At 44.9% G+C, this 24,100-nt stretch overlaps 1 protein-coding gene across 1 annotated transcript; it reads right to left on the minus strand.

Annotated features, from left to right (window-relative positions):
* Positions 1–3,639: 3,639 nt before the first annotated feature.
* Positions 3,640–23,618, minus strand: EDDM13 (epididymal protein 13). The gene is made up of 6 exons (XM_036274921.1): positions 23,534–23,618; positions 12,654–12,680; positions 11,726–11,752; positions 6,738–6,862; positions 5,872–5,909; positions 3,640–3,664 (listed from the first exon to the last, which is right to left on the minus strand). Exons 1-6 carry the CDS (start codon positions 23,616–23,618, stop codon positions 3,640–3,642), a joined length of 327 nt encoding a protein of 108 aa, XP_036130814.1.
* Positions 23,619–24,100: the final 482 nt, after the last annotated feature.

Raw genomic sequence — 24,100 nt, forward strand, 5'->3', positions numbered from 1 at the left:
TGCTAATGAGAAAGCCTGAAAGAGAACTGAAAAAAACCATAACTTCCTGAGCAGATCAGGCAGATCCACACACTGAAGCCCAGAGGAGGAGAAGCATTTGTCCAAATCCCCACACATAAATAAAGACGTCAGCATCTGAGGGGTCATTGGGTACAGGCCCTGTACTAAGGCTCCTTAAACTCCAGCTGGTGTGGCTCACTGGTTGAGCATGACCCATGCACCAAGAGGTCACCAGCTGGATCCCGGGTCAGGGCTCATGCCCAGGCTGTGGGCCCTGATCCCCAGTGGGGGGGGGGGGGTGCAGAAGATGGCAAATGGATGTTCTCTTTCATCCATGTTTCTGTCTCTCCCTTTATCTCTAAAATCAATACAGAAAACAAGCAAACCAACAGTGGTGTAAGTCAGATTCTATCATCATCCTCATTTTAGATTGGGAAACTGAGGCACGGGGCGTGTGTACCTTGTCTGGGGTCCCAGAACTACTAAGGGGCACAAGAGGGGAAACCGAGGCCCAGAGAGGGTGAAAGGGTACCGGCTCACCCTCCCCCAGCGGCCCGGAGGACGGGGCGCGGGGCAGAATCAACAAGCCCTTCAAATTTGCTCTCCCCACCCGGCAAAGGGAGCTGTGACGTCACAGGTAAGCGTGAAGAGGCTGTTACCACGGAGACTGGCAACCCCTTTCGGAAACCGGGGCGGGGGAACGAGGGGTCGTACTCACCTCAGGGGTACTTTATTTTTTGGAGCGCGCACTTCTGGCCTCCGAACGAGCCCCGAGTGCCTCGCATGCGCAGACTCGGCCCCTAACTCTACGCGACCTGAGAAAACTGCTCGGGTGACAGGACTGCGGACCCCGTCATCCTCCGCTAACCAAGAATGAGCACCGGGCCAACACAGTGCGCATGTGCACTCCTGGCCTGCTCTTCAAAGCAGGCGGAGTGGTCTTTCCGCCAATCGGAGTCCTTCTTCCAGCCTGGCCCCGCCTCATTCGCCAGGCTCTCGGCGTCTCGCCGTCTCCAAGGCAACCCTGAGAGGCCCAGAGTCTTCTGGGTGTTGTAGTCTCAAAGAGGCAGAGAAACAGGAGAGCACTTGTTTATAAAAAAGAGATTGTGACCAAAATACCTCCATCCAGGGATGACTTCGTGCATAGAAAGTCCTTGCAAATGCTGTCGCCTTCTGTTATTTGCTGGGAAAGCAGAAAGGAAGGAGGAGGGAGGTTGCCGCAGAGGCTTCTGGGAGTTGTAGTTCAGCGCGCTGAGGACCGGCTGATAGCTGGCGACCCCATCCCAGATCCAGAAGTGGCCGCCGAGCGACAGGGCTGCTGATGAGCGTGAGAAATGTCCCCGACCCTGGCGTTCCCTCTATATTTCCACTTTCCAGGTCCTGGCACGATGGTCGACCCATTTGCGGGCCTGGGGGTCGTTTGCGGGGTGGGAGAAGGGGAGCTCGATGCCATTTGTTGACGTTTCTGAGCGTGTGCGGTCACCATGGCAACATCTTTCGCTTGCTCTCCGCCCATTGCGTGGTGGGGTCACACGCTGGGCCGTCGGAGAAGGCAGTGGACGCATGCGCCTGGGAGGGTGGTGAAGAACCTGGTGTGGGAGGAGCCAGTGGTGGGACCAGCGGCTTCTGTGAACTGCGCATGTCGGGTAGAATTATAGGGGAGAAGAAGCTGGGAGATCACTTCTTAAATTAGGTAATTGGTCACTATGCTGTGGACTTGAAAGTAATAGAAAGTAATGTTGAATGTCAACTGTAATTGAAAAATAAAAAAGATAGAAAAAAAAAGTCAGTAGAACCTAGCATTGAGCCTGGGTGCCTACTTTCTGTATCTGCTCACAGACTTCCCTGGAATTCATGCGCTCCTTTCTGTTTATTATTTTTGCTCCTAGTTGGGTTGGAATCCTAGACTTTACGGTTTCATGCCTGTGTCGATAATAATAACGATAATCAATGGAATGCCGTGAAAATGGATCGGGAGCGGCCCCCCCCAGAGGAGGTGCCTGGCGCGCTTTGTCTCAAACCTTTGGATGTTAAAACAGGGCAAGACGAGCTTTGGACTGGGCCCAAATGAACATTATACCGAAAGAACACACACACAACAACCTGTGTGCAAAGATAACAAGAAAGGAGATATTATGAAGAGTCTGGGGTTTGATTCCTGGTCAAGAGCATGTATCTCAGCTGTGCCCTGGTTGGGGTCATGGGGGAGGTGGGCAGTGGATGTGTGTCTCTCACATTGATGTTTCTGTTTCTCTTTCGCCCTCCCTCCCTTCCTACCACTCTACTTGAAGATAAATGGGAAAATATCCTCAGGTGAGGATTCTTTAAACAAAAAATTAGTTACTAATACTGGGTTTCACTGGGATAAAGGACATTGTACCACCATTTTTGCCCCTTATCTGCACAAATAGCTGTAAGAAAAGATAATAGTGTCCTATAAGACCGGTCAGACACACTTGTGTTAACACAGCCACACCCACCTCCTTTTATTAAGTTTAGTTGACTTGAGAAATCCTTCATTTTGGAGGAGTTTTAGAAGCCCACTTGCCATTGGGGCTAAAGCATGTGAAATTACCCTCTGAGGAGTAAAGTCTTTATTTCCTTAACAATTGCTTTACCACTCTTCCTTTAGCAAAGTCACGTTTGCCAAGAACAAACACAACCACAGGTCCAACCATGAACAATATTAAAAACAAAACCTTGGTCCGATATAAAAAATTTTGCAAATGAATGTACATTTAGATGTCTTAAAGTATTTTTAATGGCCCCACTTTTTTTTTTTAATCCTCACCTGAGGACATTTTTTTTTCCCATTTTTTGTTCAGATAGATGGGAGGGAGGGAGAGGAGGAAAGAGAGAGAGAAACATCAACATGAAAGGGATACATTGAGTGGCTACCACCCACACGACCAACTAGGGCTGGGGACAAACCACAACCGAGGTACGCGCCCTTAGTGGGAACTGAACTCGGGTCTCTCTGGACCACAGGCTGACGCTCTAACCACTGAGCAAAACTGGCCAGGGCACATTATTTTTTATTTATTTTATCCTCACCCAAGGACACTCTCTGCATCTATCTTCAGATAGAGCCGGAGGGAGAGAGGTAGGAAGAGACAGTGAGAAACATCAATGCAAGAGAGACACATCGAGTGGTTGCCACCCACACAACCGACCCCAACCAGAGCCAAGGACAAACTGCAACCGAGGTACATGCCCCCAGCGGGAACCGAACCCGGGACTCTCTGGTCCGCAGTCTGGCGCTCTAACTGCTGAGCCAAACTGGCCAGAGCCCTAAACACGTTATTAATTCTCCATGTTGGGTGAATGGAATAACTGAGCATTTGGCCAATTCAACAAGTGTACATTTTATTATAGAAACAGTGGGGAAGAGTTGAAAAAGGTCTGGAAGAATTGTGGGGGAAACCCCTGCCGACACTCAGCTAATCTCTCAACCCATCTCCGAGTGGCTCTCAGAGATACCTTCCCATCATGCCTCTGGGAAGATAGGTGTTATTCTTCAAAGGATTCAATTCATTACCCTCCAATTTTGCACGCCAGGGCACAGGGAGGTTTCTTGGAAGGTGAGACTATCTGGGAGATAGAGCACCCATGAAGGTTGAGCTGAGATGGGGAGGGTTGCTAGAATGAACAGCAGGGGTCATTTCTAAGGAAAGGAAGAAAAAAAAGAAAGAAATGTATTAGTACATCAGTTTGCATCCTAGATAAATCACTCACTATGTTCCACTTACTCTGTCCCTCCAACCCACAGGTTGTTCACCACCTGAGACACACTTCCATCGATCTCAGTCAGGTGGCTTCTCCCCATTACTCAGTACAAATATCTCCTCTTCAGAGACAGGTTCTTCTGACCAACCAGTGGAAAGAAGGTGACCTCTCCAGGTCCTCTGTGTCAGGCCTTCCAAGGAAACTCCTGTAACTTAGTTTGTCCCCTGCCCTTCCACCAGAAGGAGACCTATGAGCTCAAGGACTTCCTCTGCTGCAGCCCACTGTACCCCAATGTGGCACACTGGAGCACAAAGGGTTGGTGCAGGGAGTGACTATATAAAGTTTTCTTTGGGTACTTGGAGTCTCAGGGACAGATTAAGTTGATTCTTGCTCCAAGAGGGTCTCATGGTCTAGTTTAGGGGTCCACAAACAAAAACAGCTCAAGGGTGACTCTAGCCTCCACCCCTTTTATAGTATTTTTCTAATTGTGGTAAAATCCACGTAACGTAAAATTTATTGTTTTAACTAATCCAGAGTTCATCATAGAGTAGTTGCTCAACAAAAATTTATTGAGCGAGTTCCTCAATAACTGAAACATAGACTTATCAAATGACCCAGCAATTCCACGTTATTCATTCTCCACGTTGGGTATGTACCCAAAAGAATTGGAAAGAGCCTGGGCTGGTTTGGCTCAGCGGTTGGAGCATCGGCCTGCAGAGAGTCCTGGGTTCGGTTCCCGCTAGGGGCATGTACCAAAAAAAAAATAATAATAATAATTGGAAACAGTTGTCCAAAAAAACCATTTTGTACACAAATGTTCATAGCAGCACTATTCACAACGGTCCAAAGGTGCAGACAACTCAAATGTCTTTCAAATGATGAATGGATAAACAAAATGTGTTATATCCATACAATGGGATACTATTCAGCCACATAAAATAATGAAGTACTGCTACAACCTGAATGCACCTTGAAAACAGTATGTTAAGTGAATAAAGTCAGACTCTAAAGGCCACATAGTGTATGATTCCATTTATATGAAATGTTCAGAATAGGTGAATTCATAGAGAGAGAGAATAGATTAGTGGTTGCCAGGGGCTTGGGAGAGAAACTGTGTATGGGGACAGAGTTCCCTTTGGAATGATAAAAAGGTTCTGGAACTGGATAGTGGTGATGTTTGCATTAAATGTCACTACTGGTAGTGTTGTAGCTCACTGTCCTTAAAATCCAACTTGTCTTTGAGCTGCCCTAATTAACAACCTCAGAGACAGCAAGATGAACAATGGGGAATGTTGTAGAGGGCTTTAGCCCCATAAAAATTAACCAGAGTTTGACCTTCACTGGGAATTTGAAAAGCAACATCCTTCAAGAAAAGGGAGGACAGAAACGGCCCCAAGGCCAGAGTGTCCTGCATGCTCTGTAAAGAAACTGATAGGGAAAAACTGAAGCTCCCTTTACCCCATAAAACTGTAACTGTTCAACATGTGTGTATTGCACCTGACTGACCGCTGATATCTGTCTCGAATTTGTTAGTTTTTAAACTTTGGATAATGGAATGAATAGCAGGACAGATGTGTGCTGACCCAGTTCCCTTTCGCCTCAGCTCCCTCCCCACTCCGTTCCCTCCTGCTTATCGCTAACTGCCTCCGCTTCTGTACACGCAGCTTGCTTGCTCTGCTAAACTCTTGAATGACCCCTGCCCTATATAAGCAACCCTCCCCCTGAGCTCGGGGCTGCAGTTCTCCTCTGTGTAGGTTGGCTGCAGTCCCTGCGCAGGTAATAAAACATCCCCAAAAACTGAAAAATTGAGTCTGAGTGTGGTCGATCTCCTGGGTTACAACAGTAGATTTTATGTTATAGGTGTTTTTGCCACAACTAAAAAAAACACAAAATTTATTAAAAAAATTCATAAATTAATTCATCCAGCATTCCAAATTCCTATCATGTGTGATGGTCTTCATGGGCTGTGTCAAGCTTTGGCCTGAAATGAACAGTGAGGAACTTGAAAGTGTTTATACAGTCCTGTGATTCTGTAATTGGAGTGTCTAAACTCACCTGGCATCTTCCTACTCAAACACCAGGCAGTCGGGACCAAGCCCTCCCACCCTAGGATTGGGCAAAACCCCCTTCCCTGCCACACCGTACCTGATGTCCAATTCTGTGTAACAGTAGTGGCAGTAACACTGGGAGGTTGGCGAAGGAGTAAACCGGGAACAGAGGAAAAAATAGTAAGGGTGAGGCAAGTCACCTTGCCACCTCCCCTTTCTCCCCACTGCCTCCTTCCCGCCCACCTCTCTCTCCTTCTTTCCTCTTGTTCACCTCCATGGTCTTGCTGATCTACTCGGCCTCATCTCTCACTACTCCCATGTTCTGCCCCATCTTCCAGCATCTCCAGCGAGATGGTAAATGCTTGGTCCTTAAGGGTTTCCCTTACATGAAGGGAGGGAGCGGGGAGAGAGAGAGAGAGAGAGAGAGAGAGAATGAGAATGACTAAATGAGTGGTGGTGTTTCATAGGAATCTTTGAGGCTATGTTAATGCAGAAGGAAGTAACTGCTATCCAAGTCTGAGGATGGAGGGAGAGGGAGAGGTGGAGAGAGGGGAGGAAGGGAGGGAGGGAGGAAGGAAGGGGGGGAAGGGCGGAGGGCAGGAGGGGGAGGGAGGGAGAGGGAGGGAGGGAGGAAGAGAGGGAGGGAGGGGAAGAGAGAGGGTGGAGGGCAGGAGGGGGAGGGAGGAAGGAAGGGAGGGGGAGGGAGGGAGGGGGAGGGGGGAGGGAGGAGGGAGGGAGGGGGAGGGGGGAGGGAGGAGGGAGGGAGGGGGAGGGGGGAGGAGGGAGGGAGGGGGAGGGGGGAGGGAGGGCTTTCATATACAGTGTTCTCCTCTCCCATACTTTGTTTGCTTGGCCTCCCTGTGGCTTCCTTCCTCCCTTATCTGTGCTCCCCCTTGCCTCTCTCTCCTCCTACTGCCTCCTCCCCCGCCCTCCTCCCTCCTTAGGTACCAGGCTCCTTCTTACCCAGTCTCCTTTATTGTAGGTCACAAACAAGAAGGTGACCATCATGTAGGCGCATCTCAATATGTTCCATTTGCTCCTCTTCCTGAATGGCCTCGTGGTGGGGATGGTCGTTGGGGGATGCTTCACTGGGAGGAGTGGAGGGCAGTGACTTACACTGAAGGCATGCCGTCCCCTCTAGAAATCCCTGCTCTTTCCGAACCTCCTTTCCCAGTGCAGATCTCCCTTCCAAGTCTACCCCCACACCTCCTCCACCTGCCCCCTGGACTGAAATGTTGCCAAATTCCTCCATGTCTCTCCTCCATCTCCAGGGCACCAGCCTCACCAGCTGTCCTGCAGACTCCTGTTGTTCCAGCCTCCAACTCCACCCTGCCGCTTCCTCGAACCACCTCCCACGAGTCTGCAAGGAGGATCTTTCTAACACCCAGAACTCACCACACCACCTCCTCAATTCAGACCTAGTGTGGTGCACCCATGTCACTTTTACCTGCCCAACATTCTTTCCATCTTTTTTAATTTAAAAAATCTTTTTAAAAGTTTTAAAATCAGCCCTAGCCGGTTTGGCTCAGCGGTTGGAGCGTCAGCCTGCGGTCCAGAGAGACCCAGGTTCGGTTCCCGCTAAGGGCACGTACCTCGGTTACAGTTTGTCCCCGGCCCTGGTTGGTCATGCGAGTGGCAGCCACTCGATGTGTCCCTTCACATCGATATTTCTCTCTCTCTCTTCCTCTCTCTCCCTCCCACTCTATCTGAACAAAAAATGGAAAAATGTCCTTGGGTGAGGATAAAAAAAAAAAAGTTTTAAAATCATACTTGACAGAATTGTAATATCATGTTGGTTTTGGGTGTACAACACAGTAATTAGATATTTATGCAACTTACAAAGTGATCCCCCACCCTGATAAGTCTCGTACCCACCTGACACCATAGTTAGGACTGTGTTATTGACCATATTCCCTGTGTTGTCCTTCCTTTTTAATTTTAACTTTTAATGAAAGTTTCACATACAAAAAAAACTCAGTTTTACAAATAAACTGTTAAAATTAAATACAAACTTAAAAATTCCCTGAGCAGACAAAACCATTTTGAGCCACTTAAGCGGAACTAAATTTAGCTTATTTCATGAACATTAGCAAAACTTCAGTTATTTTAAAAGCCTGTGATAATCATGAAATATGTGTCCTCTTCCTCAAAACGGTGTGAGGCAATTACTTTAACCAATCCCACAGCTGTCTGGAAACCCCTATTACAATAACCATCATCATAAAGAGTAAACACTTTATTTTCCATTCTCAAGGTCATATTATTTTTGGATTTGAAAGCTCCCAGTTCAAGAACTGTTCTTACGTGAACAATAAACTCTTAATGCCCTTTTACTGATCTTGTGGTTTTAACTTTGCTACTTCTGGGTTTCTGACAAACACACCCCAAATAAAAAATAGAACATTACCAGTGTAAAGGCAAATACAAATCGGAAAAGAAAAAAAAAAATAATGCTCCCTGTTGAAAAGTAAGAGGGAGATACTCTTCCCTTTTCATAGGGAATGTACTTTGAAAAAAAATTGTAGTTTGTAAGTCCTTTCTCCATCTCTTTGAAATGTATGCATATATGTCCTGTAAATTATTATCTACCTTCCCTCCTTTCTCTCTCTCTCTCTCTTTTTAATCCTCTGGAGGATATTTTTCTATTTATCTTCAGATAGAGTGGGAGGGAGAGAGAGGGAGAGAGGGAAAGAGGGAGAGAGAGAAACATCAGTGTGAGAGAGACACATCGACTGGCTGCCTCCTTAACAACCCAGACCAGGGCCAGGGAGAACCACACCCGAGGTATGTGCCCTTGACCAGAATCAAACCCACGACTGATTGGTCCACTGGCCAACACTCTAACCACTGAGCCAAACTGGCCAGGGCTCCTTTTTCTTCATGTGTGTTTAAGATTATAAATTTCTGCTGGGCAAGTGTGGCTCAGTGGACTGAGTGTCATCCCATGGACTGAGAGGTTCTGGTTTGATTCCCAGGCAGGGCACATGCTTGGGTTTTGGGCTCAATCCCCAGTACGGGGCATGCAGGAGGCAGCCCATCGATGGTTCTCTCTCACATTGATATTTATATCTCTCTTTCTCTTCAGCTCTCTCTAAAAAAAAGAAAACCCAATAAAAACATATTTTAGCCCTGGCCAGTTTTGCTCAGTGGTTAGAGCGTCAGCCTGTGGACCGGAGAGTCCTGGGTTTGGTTCCCACTAGGGGCATGTACTTCAGTTGCAGTTTGTCGTGTGGGTGGCGACCAGTTGATGTGTTTCTCTCTCACATCGATATTTCTCTCTCTCTCCCCCCCCCCCCCCCGCTCCCACTCCATCTGAAGATAAACGCAAAAATGTCCTTGGGTGAGGATAAAAAAAAAGTAAATAAAAAAACATTTTTAAAAAAGATTATAAATTTCCCTCTAAGTAAAGTTTTGGCTGTATCTTACAAGGTTTAATAATGATTATCCTATCCTGGCCAATTTGTTTCAGTGGTTAGAGGGTTGGCCTGCAGACCAAAAAGTTGCGGGTTTGATTCCAACCAAGGACATGTACCTCGGTTGTAGTTTGGTCCCCGGCCTTGGTCGAGGTCATGCAGGAGGCAACCAATTGATGCGTCCCTCTCACATCAATGTCCCCCCCCCCCCATCTGAAGATATCTGAAAATATCCTCAGGTGAGGATTTAAAAAATAATAGTAATGATTGTCCTTACTATAATTCAATTCAAAATTATAACTGTTTTGTGATTTATCCTTTGGTCCATAGGTTATTTAGAAGTATAACTATTACTCTACAGGTTTGGATTTTCTAATATTTTTATTGTTAATTTATAGCATAAAAAATATCACTGTACTCAGAGAGATACTCTAAATGACTTCAATCTGGAATTGATTGAAGCTAGTTTTATGAACTGACATATACCCAACCTTGGTAAGACAAAGATTCCATGTTTAACAAACTCAGACACAGACAAAAGAATGGTGGTTACCAGAGGGGAAAAAGGTAGGGGGGAGTCGAAGAGGGTAAAGAGGTCAAATATATGGTGACAGAAGGAGACTAGACTTCAGATGGTGAGAACACATGAAGTATACAGATGTTGCAATATAAGGCTGTACATCTGAAACTTATAAATGTTATTAACCAATGTTACCCCAAGAAATTTAATTTCTTAAAAATTTCATGTCTATTTGAAAAGACTGTGCATTCTGTCAATGTTTCGTTCAGAGTTACATATACATCAGCTAGGTCATGTTTGTTAGTTACTTTTTAAATCTCTTTTTGTTTTTGTTTTCCTTTTTATTGAATTTATTGGGGGTGCACCTGAAACCTACATAAGTTTGTTAGTTGTTGTTTAGATCTTCTATAGTCTTAATAAATTTTATTTACTTGCTCTATCACCTATTGGGAAAGGTGTTAAAGTTTCCCACTATAATCATGGACTTGTCCATTTCCTTTAGTTTTGTCAATTTTTGTTTTATTTATGTAAAAAGTATGTCACTGTGTGAAAACATTCAGAACTGTTGGAATAATTATGCCAACTTTCTTTTAGTGAGCAGCGCAAGGATGTACTTTACATGGTCATTTTCATGATTTTTCTTTCAAATGTTCTGTGTCGCGTATCTAGAGAGAATGCCATGTGATGATGAAGGCAGGATTGGAGTGGGACTGTCTACAGCCAGGAATGTCAGAATTTGCTGGCAAACACCAGAAACTAGAAAGAGACAAAGACATTCTTCTCTAGAACCTTCAGAGATAACATGGTCCTGCCTGTACTGTGGTTTCAAGTGTCTAGCCTCCAGACAGTGAGAAAATACATTTCTATTGTTTTCATCTACCCAGTGTATGATTACTTGTTAAGGCAACCCTAGGAAATAAATTCCGTTTTTTATTTGCGGGATGAGGTTAACATTTTTCCTCTTTGTGGCTTTCAACTCTTTTGTGGTAGTGTTCCTAGAAGTGCTTTTTAAAAATTTACATATTTCCCCTTGGGGGTTCTTAGAACTTTCAAAATCTGTTGCTTGAGATTTATTTTTATCCACATGCAAATTCTTAGCCATTAAGTCTTCAGAAATTATTTCAGCTTTACTTTCTCTTGCTCCTCCTTCTGAAATTCTAACTTTCCATTGGTCACAACGGTTCACAGGGTAGCATATGTCTCTTGTGCTCTTTTCTGTGTTTTCTATCGTTTTTCTGTTATGCTTCATTTGAATGAGCGCTCCTGTTTTCTAGCCCTGTGATCATTCTTTTGGTGTTAAGGCCAAAATACTGAATTCTTCATTTCAGTTATATGTTTTCAATTCTAGAATTTCCCTTTATCTTTTTAAATCAATTATAATTCTCTGATGAAATTATTCATCTATTTTGGTGCACTTAACAATCCTACCTATTTTAAAGTGCCTCTCTCTAATATATAGGTCACCTAGAAGCTTGCTTATATTCTCTTGTGTTCTTTCTCTTGGTTTTTAGCCATACCGTCCTGTCACTCAGGACTTGCCTGGTAACATCTAGAGAGGGGTCAAGGTTCAATAGTCAACGGAAGTGACTGGGAGAAACAAAAATGGGTCACCTTGATACTGGCGAACAGTATGAAAGGGGAAGGGTAGTGTGAAGGCCTTGGATGCCCTTTCTTTTAAAATAATTTTTTTGTTTATTGATTTTAGAGAGAGAGGAAGGAAGAGGAAAGGAGATAGAAACATGGATGAGAGAGAACATCGATTGGCCACCTCCTGCATGTCCCCACTGGGGATTGGGCCCACAACCTGGGCATGTGCCCTGTTCAGGAATCGAGCCTGTGACCTCTTGGTGCATGGGTCAACGCTCAACCACTGAACCACACCAGCCAGGCCTTGGATGCCCTTTCAAAAGGACTTCTCAGATACTGAAGCCCTGACCTTGGTTACCTGAGATCTTCTCAAGGCTTTATGGTAACCCAGACTGAAGGAGCTCACTGTTCTCCAGATTCCATGCACTCACCTTCCTCCTTGCAGTCGCTTGTTTCTTCTGAAAATGAAAGAGGAGGAAGAGGAAGAAGAAGGAGGAGGGGGAAGAGGAAGAGAAGAAAAAGAAGAGGAATAAAGAGGAGGAGGAAGAGAAGGAGAAGAGGAGGAGGAGGAGAGGAAAAAAAGAGGAATAAAGAGGAGGAGGAGGAGGAAGAGGAGGAGAAGAAACAGAAAGAGGGAGGGAGGAAGGGAAGGAAAAGGAAGGGAAGGCAGAGGAGGAAGAGAGAAAGCAAGAAAAGAAACCATCAATGAATTATGAAATGGATGGAGACCAAATTGTACACAGTGCTTCTGGGTGCCTCACATGAGAAGGGGATGCAATGAGACTCCTTGTGGTCTCTTGATCCCAGCCCTCTCCTGCCTCATGGCTTTTGCATATGCTGTTCCCTCTGCCTGGAACACTCTTAGCCCAGTCATACACATGACTGGCTCTGTCATCTCCTTCAAGTCTTTACTGAAATGTCACTTTCCCTGATTACCCTTTAAAAACCTATCTCTACCTGTCCCATGATGCATTTCCCTCTCTCTTCCTCTATTACCTTCATAGGACTTTTCAGTGTCCAACAGACTTAACCTATCTCCTTATTTTTTTTCCTTTCTCCTCTCATTAGTTCCATCCGGGCACAGATTTTTGTCTGTTCTATTCCCTGCTATATCTCCAATGCTTAAAATGGGATTTAGACAGGGTAGCCAATATCTATTGGTATCTGTTATTGGATGAATGAAAAATATTAAACATTTATGATGCTAATGCTAATGGTGATGACAGAGTATAAGGTTTGATGATATCTAAAGGCTCTCCCAACATTAAAAAAAAAAAAAAAAAAAAGCTAGTAACTGTCTATTTCTTTGTGTGGAACCAAAAACAAATAGTGAGGCCAAATAGCAAAGTCACCACTTACCGTTTAACACTTGGAGGCTCAGCAAACCTATGGAAGACAACATACAAATAACATACAACATACAAATTGAATTGCAACCGGAAGCATGATAAATGCCCCCAGACCAACAGATTCAACAAGCTCACCCCAAGCTACCTCTCACTTTTTCTCCTTGCCCCTCCCTGAGGACATGCATTCATATTGTAGTATAACTATCTGTCCCCATCAAACTATGAGTTTATGTAGAGTATGAGAACATTAGATTTATTTTTTGGGTTTCCACCACCCTCCATGGTCTTGGCACACACTAAGTATTAAAGAATACTCTTGCCAGACAAGATTTCTACCAAAATCCCAAGTCAGAGATGGAGTGATATACTCACCTAGAATCTCTGATGTCACCCATCCAGAAGAAAGTACGGTCCAGGAGGCAAGACCATGGTCAGTTTCATGAAGTCCAGAGTGTTGAATTTAAGGGGCCATGAGAGATGAGACCATAAGGAGGGGGGAGAAAAAACACAAGATCAGAAGGCAGGAGACTAGGAGCCAATGAGAACAGAGCCCAGGTGGGTGGTGGTGGGCAGTTAGGACTTATGGCAGAGAGCAGGACAAGGAGAGATGGCCGAAACCTCATTGTGTGGGTCAGAAAGGAATCTAATAGCTTAAAGGACTTGCATTAAATCAGGGTTAGATTGGGAAGGCAGCCACCATTCATCCATGGACTTAACGTTGCCATGTTGTCGGCATCTACATATTTCAGATGGATAATGCCTACCTCGAGAGGAAATTGTGGGGGAATACCTACTACATTAAGGGTATTGCTTCCAGTGCCTGGCACCTAAGAAACTCTTAATGAATTTTAGATCATCATCATCATCATCCCATTGCCCATATCCCTAACTTGAGGAGTGGATTGGTTCTCCTAAGATATCCCACTTCTTTGAAGGGGAAGGTAATGTATTTCTCCCCAGTCCCTGGGCTGAAATAAATGCTCTGAGAGATGACCCATGGCTAGGAATGGACCTTTGCGCAGACATAAGAAAGTGAACACAGCAAAAAGGGGAGGTGGCAGGGATGCGGAACAAGAGTCTTACGTTTCAATACTGTTGAGATGTGAACAGCAATGAGGAGAAAATCCAGTAGGAGTCCATTGGCACCAACAGAAACAGGGGTGAGAGGATGAGAAAGGTGTTAACGGCTCCTTCCTAGCTCATCCCACCCTGTTGGTTCTCAAAAGAGACCCTTTCATAGTAGGGAAGCGAGAGCATTTCCCAGTTTCATGGGGTGGGCTGGGGGCCAGGGTAGGTGACTTTAGATGCTTCTACCATACTTGCCCTTTTTGGAGTCACATTTATCCAGGTGTCCAGAATCCCCAGGTACCCAGTTTCCTTGGGGATTTGTCCCCAGAGATTAGGAAGATTATCAGAAGAAGACCCCCTTGACCCATTTTTATCTCATTTCTCTCCTGAGGGGTCAGGAGGGAGAAAGCTTGAGAAAAGAGTTGCATCTCTTAGGCCCTTCTTATTCAATAGCCCTCTCAACAAATACATGCAACTCAATATGTCTTTGTATTCTATGGCAGTGGTCCTTGGCTTTTGAGAATCAAATCAAGTCTCAGCACCATATATGCATATGTGCTCACCTACCCTGTCAGGCCCACATCCCCGACATACTGTCATGACTTTCATGCAATCTCATGGGGCATGTGGACCCCCACAGCTCATCCGAGCCTCCTTCAGAAATGGAGACAGTAGGAGAACTCCCTTAGCAGAGGGTCTCTCTTGTAATATGGCTCTTAAGTGGAGAAGGACCCAAAGAGTCCCTTCTCTCTCTTGTTTTCTTCTCTTCCCATCATCCATGTTACCCATACAAAAATAAATAGCTTACTTTTCACTGGAGGGTGCAGCAGAACCAGAAGTCACGAAGCCCATGTGGAAAGCAGTGAGCGAGAGAATAAAATCAACATTAACACCCCCCCCCGGTATATTCCATTATTCCTTCACTAGATAGTCTTAAAATTAAGATTTTTATTTTGTACTAATTATAGATTGCAAAAAGAGAACAGTGGGATTTTGCATACTCATTGTCCAGCTTCCCCCCAATGGTGACATCATACATAACCCTAGTACGTTATTAAAACCAGTAAATTGACATTGGCTCCATACCACTAACTGGACTATTGACCTTACTTGGTCAGATTTCACATTTTTTAATGCACTTTTTTTTGTACTTTACTAAATACCTATCTCACAGTCATAGGGAAGCTATCTTAAAATAATAAGGACATCATTATCTTGATGTATAAGTGAAAGAAGGGAGATTTATACAGTCACTAGAGGTGTTTAGTTTAGAGGATTTAACTAATGACCCAAAACAGATGGGGCCCTGATCAGTTTGATCAGCTGGTTAGAGCGTTGTTCCGATCTGCCAAACAGGTGGGTGCCATTGAATCACCTGCCTCTGCATCTTGAGGGGAAAGTGGAAGCAGGACTTGAGATAGAAGATTGGAGATGGAGCGGAACCTTCACCCTAACCTTATTTGTCCACTGCACCCCCATGCTGGAGCTGGCTCACAAAAAAAGGGGGGGGTTAAAATTTTACAGATTTTGCAAACCAGATGTGAAACCATGAGTAGCTTGAAATTGGCCAGAGTTAAAGTATTTACACCACAGAAATTGGCAATCACTCCCAATCAGAGCACCCTTTCCCACCCATCCCCCACAGCTTCATTCTTTCAAAAAAAAATTTATCGTTGACACTATGACATATTTCCCCCATTTTCTACTACACAGCTTTATTGTTTAGTGGAGTCTGTTTACGCTGATTATGCTGGAGACCCCAGGTCAATGTTTGAATGCCAGGGCCCTTCCCCAGAACTTTTAAGGAGTTTTCAGGCCCTGAGGGGTTTCCAAGAAGGTAATCCCAAGGACCCAAATTTGGGACTGTCCCGGTACTTACTTTCTTCTTCTGTCTTATCTGGAGGTGAGAATTCAGGCAGCCAGGTTCCGGCAGGGGCGGAGGGTGGTACAGAGTAGAGAGAGAAATCATTATTAAGACTGGGATCCTAGACCCCACCAAGGAAGCATCCCTGACCAATCAGAGGAGAGCAGAGGCAGAAATGCTACCAGAGATGAGATAGATAACTCAGGCTCCACCATGCAGTCAGTCTTTCTCTCTAACAAACATCTAGCGGGGCATCTACTATCTGCACGGTGTGGCGGACACATGGAAAGCTAAGCGGGCAAGGTCCTCATTCTCAGAGAACGTTAACAAGCTGAGTCTGGACAGAGAAGCAGCCAATAGAAGAATAAAAAATTGAGTACAAGTGAGATGTGTGTTTCTGGGTACACCTGTAGATACAGCTGGGCACCTATAAGGGGGTGATGGTTGCTGACCTTTTGGGGGTGCCGGGGAAGGCATCTTGAAGAATTGGTTGCTGGGTCTGAGACCTGAAAGATGAGTAGGGGTTAGCCGGGTGAAGACATTTGGAAGGGGAGAGAGAAAAGCACCTCGGGCAGAGGAAATAGCGTAAGCATAGTGTTGGATGGGAAGGCTTTTGTCCAGAGTTTTGGAGGATGGAGAGAGACCTGAAGTAGCGCACAATGGTAGAACATGACCACGGTACAAGAGTAACCAAAGCTAGAGGATGCAGAACTGTGTTGGTAATTTTAAAGACCTCAGACTTCTTAAGAAAAAGGGGGCCCTGGCTAGGTAGCTCAGTTGGTTAGAGCTTCGTCCCGAGACACACAGGTTACAGGTTCAATCCCCAGTTAGGGCACGTACAAAACTCAACCAATAAATGCATAAATACATGGAACAAAAAGTCAGTGTTTCTCTTCCTTTCTCTCTCTCTTTCTCCCTCTCTAAAACAAACAGACAAACAAATAAATAAGAAAAGGGAAAATGGAGCATCGTGGAAGATTTGAACCTGTGTCCTAATTCCAGCTCTGTCGCTTACTAGCTCAGTGACCTTCAACAACTTATCTCACCTCTTCATGCCTCAGTTTCCTCCCCATACAAGAAGAATTATAACAAGAAGACCAGCCATCCTGGTTTGCCTGGGACAGAGGATGACCTCAGGATGAGAGAATTTTCATGCTAAAACCAGGAATGTCCTGAGCAAAGGGTGTCCTGGAATGTAGTTCTCCTGGAAGGGGAGGTGTAAGAATGAAAGAAAACAGTACAAGCAGAGTCCTGAAAACACACTGGCTTTTTAAAGGTGCTTGATGAGCCCAGCCAGTGTGGCTCAGTGGATGGAGTGTCATCCCATGGACTGAGAGGTCCCGGTTCAATTCCCCGTCAGGGCACTTGCCTGGGTTGCAGGCTCGATCCCCAGTAGGGGGCGCGCAGGAGGCAGTTGATCCATGTTTCTCACATTGATGTTTCTCTCTCTCTCTCTCTCTCCCTTCTGCTCTTGCTTAAAAAAAAATCAACAACAAAAAATATATTTTTAAAGGGTGCTTGATGACATTTTTGTTAGTTGCCAGTTTACCTCTGAAGCCCTGCTTCTTTTCAGGGCTCAGCTCCCCCACTTGTATATAAGTCTGGTAATCTGCAGCCCCATGAGCCCATGACTCTCACCTCCTTCACCGCCACCCTAGGTTGAGGGTATTACGTGTTAGGTTATTATGCTCAATGATGGCTCTATTACATTGACCTTTGGCCTCATAGCCATTTCACATGTGAAATAAATAAGTCCAAGTGTTTTCCAAGAAGGGAGGTTCTGGCTCTCAGAGGGCTAATATTTATGGGTTAAGCGGATTCCCTGAGGGTAGAAGTGAGGGGGAGCTGAATGACTTGGCTCATTAGGAAGTAGATTTGGTGCTTTGCAGGCAACATAGGAGGAAGGAAAGGAGAGACAGAGAGTGAGCAGAGCTATGGAGATGGAGAAAGCTGTCTTCTCAAGGTTGTGACTATTCTCGATAGCCTCATCTTCACCCAGACTGGTTAGATGTCACTATAAGCAGATTTCTCATGGGAACCAGTGAAGGCGAGTGATGCTTCCCAAGGTGGAGAGAACTTAGAAATTGTTATCTCAGAAGTCGCAGAAACCATGAAGAAGACTTTGGACTTCAGAATCCACGGAATGGTGGGTGGGGGAAGTTGAATCCATTTTAACCAGCTCCCTAGAACCTGAGTGTTTTTTTTTTTTAAGTGTGTTTTATCTTAACATCATAACAACCCATATGGTGTGTACTATTACTTTAAGGGGGAACAGACAGACTTGTCCCTGGTCACATACACTGGTAAAGAATGGTGCGTCTGTTTTGGAAAGCCAGCTTGCATCCCCTCTGTCCAGAGCTGTTCATTCAAGCAGCTACTACGTAGTAAGATCTGAACCATGACTAAGAAGCTCTCAGCTGGACGCCAATCTGGCTTTAACTCCCGCATGGTAGGAAAGTGATTCCTTTTACAATTCTCTTTCTACCAGAGAAAGCATCTCAAAACGATGCTAACTTGTCTATGACACCTCTCTAACGCTCTCTAAGTGTCCTTTCTATGAAGAGACACAACAGAACCCAGTGTCCTGTTATAATTTAGCCACATGTTTATTAACAACATACTTATTCTGACCATTTCTTCTGCTTATCACAAACAATACTCGCTTCCTCTACTTGCTCAGGTGGTGTAGAGTTTCCTTTTCGAGCTCATCTAAGGAAAACCCTGAGTCCATTTAAAGAAAAATATAAAGGATAGTATTGGTCGTACATGGATGTGGCAGCAATGCCTCTTGGGGTTCCATCTATCTGAAAAATGACAACCTGTTTTTTTCAGCCATCTCATTATCAAAAATTAAAAAATTAGACAGGGCCCTCTGTTGATGGGGGTGTAAATTTGTTAGACTTCTCTCCAAATATAAAATGCCTGTGCCCTTTGACCCAGCTATTCTCCTTCTAGAACTTTCTCTTACACCAATGTGTATGAACAGAGGAGGAAAGCAATGGTTGTGCACGAATGTTTGCTGGAGAATTGTTTACAGTGGCATAAAAATGAACAAAAATCAAAATATGTGAGAGAAATAAATGAAATGTCTATGAATAGAAGACTCATTAACTTGTATGACTACGAATGAAATATTACGCAGGTATTTGAAAGAAAGAGGTAAAGTTCTATTGCTGAAATGCATAATATTCTTAACTAAACAATTTGAGGATACACGTATATGTGTGAATATTTCTTAAGAGAATATGCACGAGAGACAACAATGGTGGCTATTTCTGGACAATAGAACTGGAAATGGAATGAAGAAGATTTTGACTTTCACATTATATTCCCTCAATTTTTTTCATGTGTATGTACTATTTTTATAACTCAAAAAATATACAATGTAATAATTAGGTAAAATCCTAGCTCTAATGTTATACACTAATAAAGATGTCCATTGCCTGAAAATTCAAAGTAACAAAATATGGTTGGACACTCTCTGAATGGCTCTTCCAAAATAAATCCATAAAACCTAAATTAGATCAATAAATACCAGAAAAAATAGAATCCGCACACTTACCATCCACTGACAACCTGCTCATCATACCTGAGGGAGAAGACATACCAAATGATGTGTAAATGCAACAGAAAGAAATATTTCTAATGAACAAATTTCCCCAGATCAACAGATTTAACAAACTCTGTTCTTTGGAAAGTATGGCTATGATGCTTCAAGAATGTTTTAGGGTTTCCTCAATATTCCCATTGTCCCCTTTCCTAGCCCCATCACCCCTAGCCACCATCACTTGTCTCTAATCAAATTTAATTTCTGTTTATTTGTTTCTGTTCTTCACCAGTGTCTGAGTTCCTAAACAGCGAGCATTGCTGATCCATCTTTGGGTCCCCACCACCCAAGCATGAGTCCAGGGACATATTAGATGCTCAGAAATTCTTGCTCGAAATTTCCCACTGAAGTTCACAGTTCAAGGGCACTGTGAATGTGACAAGATATTCACCTAGAATTTCTGATAGCCGCCCATCCAGGAGAAGAGTCAGCATGGAGGTCAAGGTTACAGATGTGGTACAGAATGGTGGAATGGGGATCCCGGTGATGAAGCCATGAGTAGAAAACAAACAAACAAAAAATAACCCACAAAAACAAAAACAAAAACAAAACAGGATCAGATGATGGGTGCTGGGAACAGGTTGGGAAATAGAGCCCACCGTGGGTCATGGTGAGTGGTTGGGGACCAGAATCCAGAGCCCTGTGAGTTTTTGACAATCTCTGCATTTTCCGAGATAGCTTACATGTGCTGGAAAATGGCCATGGACCATTCTTCAGCCATGCTAGTCTAGAAAGAGGTACCCACACCAGTCCTCTCAGATCATTGTCCCCATGTTGCCAATGAAGACAGCAGAGGCTTGTGAGATTATGTAATTTGCTTGCAAAACCACCCTCCATAGCATCTCAAGTCATCAGGTAAGTAAATGCCGAATGCTATCAGGAACATAGGTGTGGAAGTCAATGGTTGATAGCCAAGCCATACATTTTACTAACTGGGTGATCTCGTCCTGGTCACTGAACTCTCCATGCCTCTGCAAAATGGAGATATTATCTTCCATTTGGAGCTCTGGTGATAATGAAGGAAGATAATGCATGGCGTTCTTAGCCTAATTCCTACCTCAAGGTAAACATTCAGTAAATGTTAGAAATAGTAACATGATGCTAGTAATAATTGCAATAATAATAACAACAACAATAATAATAATAACACCATTCTTAAGTAGTAAAGACTATGTGCATGTGTATAGGGGGGGGAGAATAGAAATAGGAAAAGCCATTAAACCCTGGTTTTCTTGGGTTGAGTTGAAGAGCGTTTCACATCTGTGATTTCATGTAACTGCATGCAGTAGGCACAGAGAGGTGAAGTGACTTCTCCAAGGTTGTCCAGCTAAGAAGGGGCAAACCTGGGCTCTGAAAACAGAGGTGCCTGAGCCTGTGCCTGTTCTACCAGATATCATCTCATGTCCTGACTTAGCCTCCTCTCTCCCCGACTTGCAAATCCAATCATCAGCTGTGGTTTCATTCGACTGAACTGGTGCCAGGGATAGAAAGACCCACTGAAGGTCATCAGAAGTTTCCCCTGTTGGACAAGGGCAGTCCTCGCGGGAAGGGAGAGAGATGGAAGTCTTACCTTTCAGCACTGTTGACATGCAACCAGCAGGACAGAGAGGACCGATGGTGGCCAGTTGGATTGTTTTCCCAGTAAAGGTTCAGAGAAAATATGAAATTAATTAAGTCATCCTTGTACCTCACTGGACCCCATAGGTGCCGAGATAGGACAGGGAACCAGAATGAGAAGCTGTGATCCATTTTATGAGCCCTGGACCCCCTTTGGAGACACATTTATCCCAAAGAAACCCCAGGGAGCATGCCGGTGCCTTTTCCTTCTCTCTTTCATCCCCCCCACCCCAGGCACATTTTCTTGCCTCTCTCTCTCTCTCTTCTAAGCTCCAAGAGCCCTTCTTTTGCCTCTGTAACTTGTTTCCTGAGCCCATTTCTTCTACTACTCACTTCTACCTCTGTGACTCTCTAAATAAACTTTCTCTTAGAAAGAAAGAAAGAAGGAAGGAAGGAAGGAAGGAAGGAAGGAAGGAAAGAAGGAAGGAAGGAAGGAAGGAAGGAAGGAAGGAAGGAAGGGGAAAGAAGGAAGACAGGAGAGAGAGAGGAAAGAAGGAAGGAGGGAGTGAAGGAAGAAAGGAAGAAAAGAAGGAAGAAGAAGAAGAAGAAGAAGAAGAAGAAGAAGAAGAAGAAGAAGAAGAAGAAGAAGAAGAAGAAGAAGAAAGAGAGAGAGAGAGAGAGAGAGAGAGAGAGAGAGAGAGAGAAACCTCAGGCATACCAGTTGCCTGGGGCATCCAAATCTTCCCCCCTCCACCTGAGTTTTGGGAGGTTATCGAAGGAGGGTCTCCATAACAACCAATCATCATCTCCATTTCTTAACTAGACACCAGGATAGTTACTACTTGCAAAAGAGGGAGGTTTATCCACTCTGCACCACATTTTTTTCTCATTGAAAACCCACTAATGAACACACACAACCCAGCTGTATATTTCAGAGCAGAAGGTCACCCATCCTACTGAAAATCTGATGACAGCAATGAAATCCACATTCCCCCAAAACCACGCAGGTTCCCTCTCTCACACGTGATTACAGAGGCTTGTTGACTTCCCTGAAGTCCACCCAGTTGCCCTACCCCGGGGATCTGCAGATTCTGGGTTCAGATCCCATGTAGAATTAAGAGCTTCTCTCTGCATCCGCCCACGCTGAACGTGGTGGTGAGCAGTTTTGCCCCTCCCTTTGGCCCCTTCCTTCTCTGGGTTGAAGGGCTCCCTGCTCGAGAACGGAGAAGAAAATAGGACTTACACTTGACTGCAAGGAACAACGGAACCCGGAGTCAGAGAATCAACATGGAAAATAAAAGCAGCAAAGAGAGCAGGATTAATACTAACATTATCCACCTCAGTTAATTTCCACATGCATATTTTATTCCTTTATTTATCTGCCTGTTGTCCTATGGGGAGGGGTTTCACAAGAGGCTATTTTTATGTACTTAGCACCACATCCAGCTCCTAGTTATGCCCTCCCCCCCCAAGACAAAGCCTGAGAGATCCAAGCCCCACCTTTCCCCAGAGTTCCCTGAGGGGTCTTAATATCTGAAGGAATCTGAAAGGAGCTAGCTAATGGAATACAAGCTTGGGGTGTCCACAGTTCTTACTTTTTTCTTCAATTGCAACTGGAAGCAAAGGCATTAGCCATCCGAATCCCAAGGAGCAGGAAGCAGGGAGCAGGGAGAGAATTCAGAATTAGATTAAAATCAAATCACTGCAATAATCAGAGACCAGAGCTGGAAGTGTCCTTGGAGACCAGATAACCCACCCACCGTTTGTATCAATAAAGCCACTTGGGTTTATTCAATTATCCATACAACATTTATCCATTATCTATCAATTCATCCATCCATTGTCTATCCATTCATCAATCATCTATGCATCATCCATCCATCCATCCATCCACCCATCCATTATCCATATATCCACCCATCATCCATCTATCATCTATCCATCACCCATCTACCCATCAATCACCCATCCATCCATCCATCCACTCATCATCCATCCATCATCTATCCACCCACCCATCCATTTTCCATCCATCTATCATCCAACCATGGAGGGACTCAGAGACTTCCTGCCCCAGGACCTTTGCATCCAGAACCATCTCCCCTAACACTTTACCTGACTCGTTCCTACTCATGGTCAACATCTTGCCTCCACGGGAACTTATCCAAAGAGACTTTCTCCAATCGCCATACTAGGATGTGTTTATTTGTGTAACATGAGAATTCCACAGAGAGGAGTCTGGTCTGTCTTTTTCACCCACTGTATTCCTAGCTTCAGCCCAAGTAGCAAACCAGAAACTCAGTAAACATTTGTGGGGCAAATGACCGAATAGGAACTGAGCTTCGTGAAAAGACTGCAGTGTTGTTCCCAACATATGGTGTCTTTGTGTCGCGAAGGTCTGGGGTCTCACTAGAACTATGTGCCATTGTAACATTAACTCCCAGGCATGACAAATAGAAGCTCATTGAGGACACACAGCCCATCCTGTGGACAGCAGGTCTTGTGATGCCCACTGGTCCAACGAGGACGGTGGGGCTTGTGGAGGCATTGCATTCCTGCCAGCCACCAAGTCCACAATAAAACCCGGACACAGACACAAACCTATCTGTCTGCAAGGGAAAGGACTCCAGGAACCAAGACGAATCCACCCCACCATCTCCTCCAAAGGAGAAGGAGAGGAGAATGTCTGAACCTGAAGCCAGAAGGAGTCTGGTTAGACTTCAAGAGGCCCCATCTGAAGCCAGCCCACAGTCAGAAGAAACGGAGGGAGATCAAAAATGGGTGTAGGCATTACCTGTGCGGGGGATGCAGCCTTCTGCCAGTCCCAGGAAAAGCAGGATCAGCAGGGGCATCTTCAGAAACACCTCGGGTCTGTGCATGGTGGGGCCAGGGTTGGGGTGGATGTTCCCCTTCTAGGACAAACAGGAACTCTGCTCTCCCCCACCACCTGCTCTCCACGCTCCCGAATTCCAAGGGCAGAGCCAGCTGCCCACATGTGCCCTCCAGCTGGCCTGGAGGCTGGCAGGGACCCGACCTGTGCCCACGCCCCCAGCTGCTGCCACAGAACTTCTTCTTCCCGCCGGCAGCTGCCTATTGATCTGAAAGCAACCTTTTGAACAATGTGAGGCTGAGCAGGCTTCTAACCATCTTGTGACACACGGGACCAAGTCCTGCCCATCTCCTGTTTCTGTAGAACCAATGAGCCAAGAGTGGTTTATATATATACATATAAATATGTTTTAAATATGTTTTTATTGAGCCCTGGCCAGTTTGGCACAGTGGTTAGAGTGGCGGCCTGAGAATCAAAAGGTCTTGGGTTCGATTCCTGGTCAAGGGCATGTACCTGGGTTGAAGGTTCCAT

Source organism: Molossus molossus, unplaced genomic scaffold, assembly GCF_014108415.1.
Source record: "Molossus molossus isolate mMolMol1 unplaced genomic scaffold, mMolMol1.p scaffold_m16_p_21, whole genome shotgun sequence".
NCBI lineage: Eukaryota > Metazoa > Chordata > Mammalia > Chiroptera > Molossidae > Molossus > Molossus molossus.

Bases quoted from the DNA above. Each gene is read 5' to 3' on its own strand.
- EDDM13 (XM_036274921.1), bottom strand. From the start codon at position 23,618: ATGCACAGACCCGAGGTGTTTCTGAAGATGCCCCTGCTGATCCTGCTT. The intron at 12,681-23,533 runs GTAATGCCTACA...TGTCTTCCATAG, and splicing joins AGGCTGCATCCCCCGCACAG to GTTTGCTGAGCCTCCAAGTG. The intron at 6,863-11,725 runs GTGAGTGCATGG...CACTCCTCCCAG, and splicing joins AAGCGACTGCAAGGAGGAAG to TGAAGCATCCCCCAACGACC.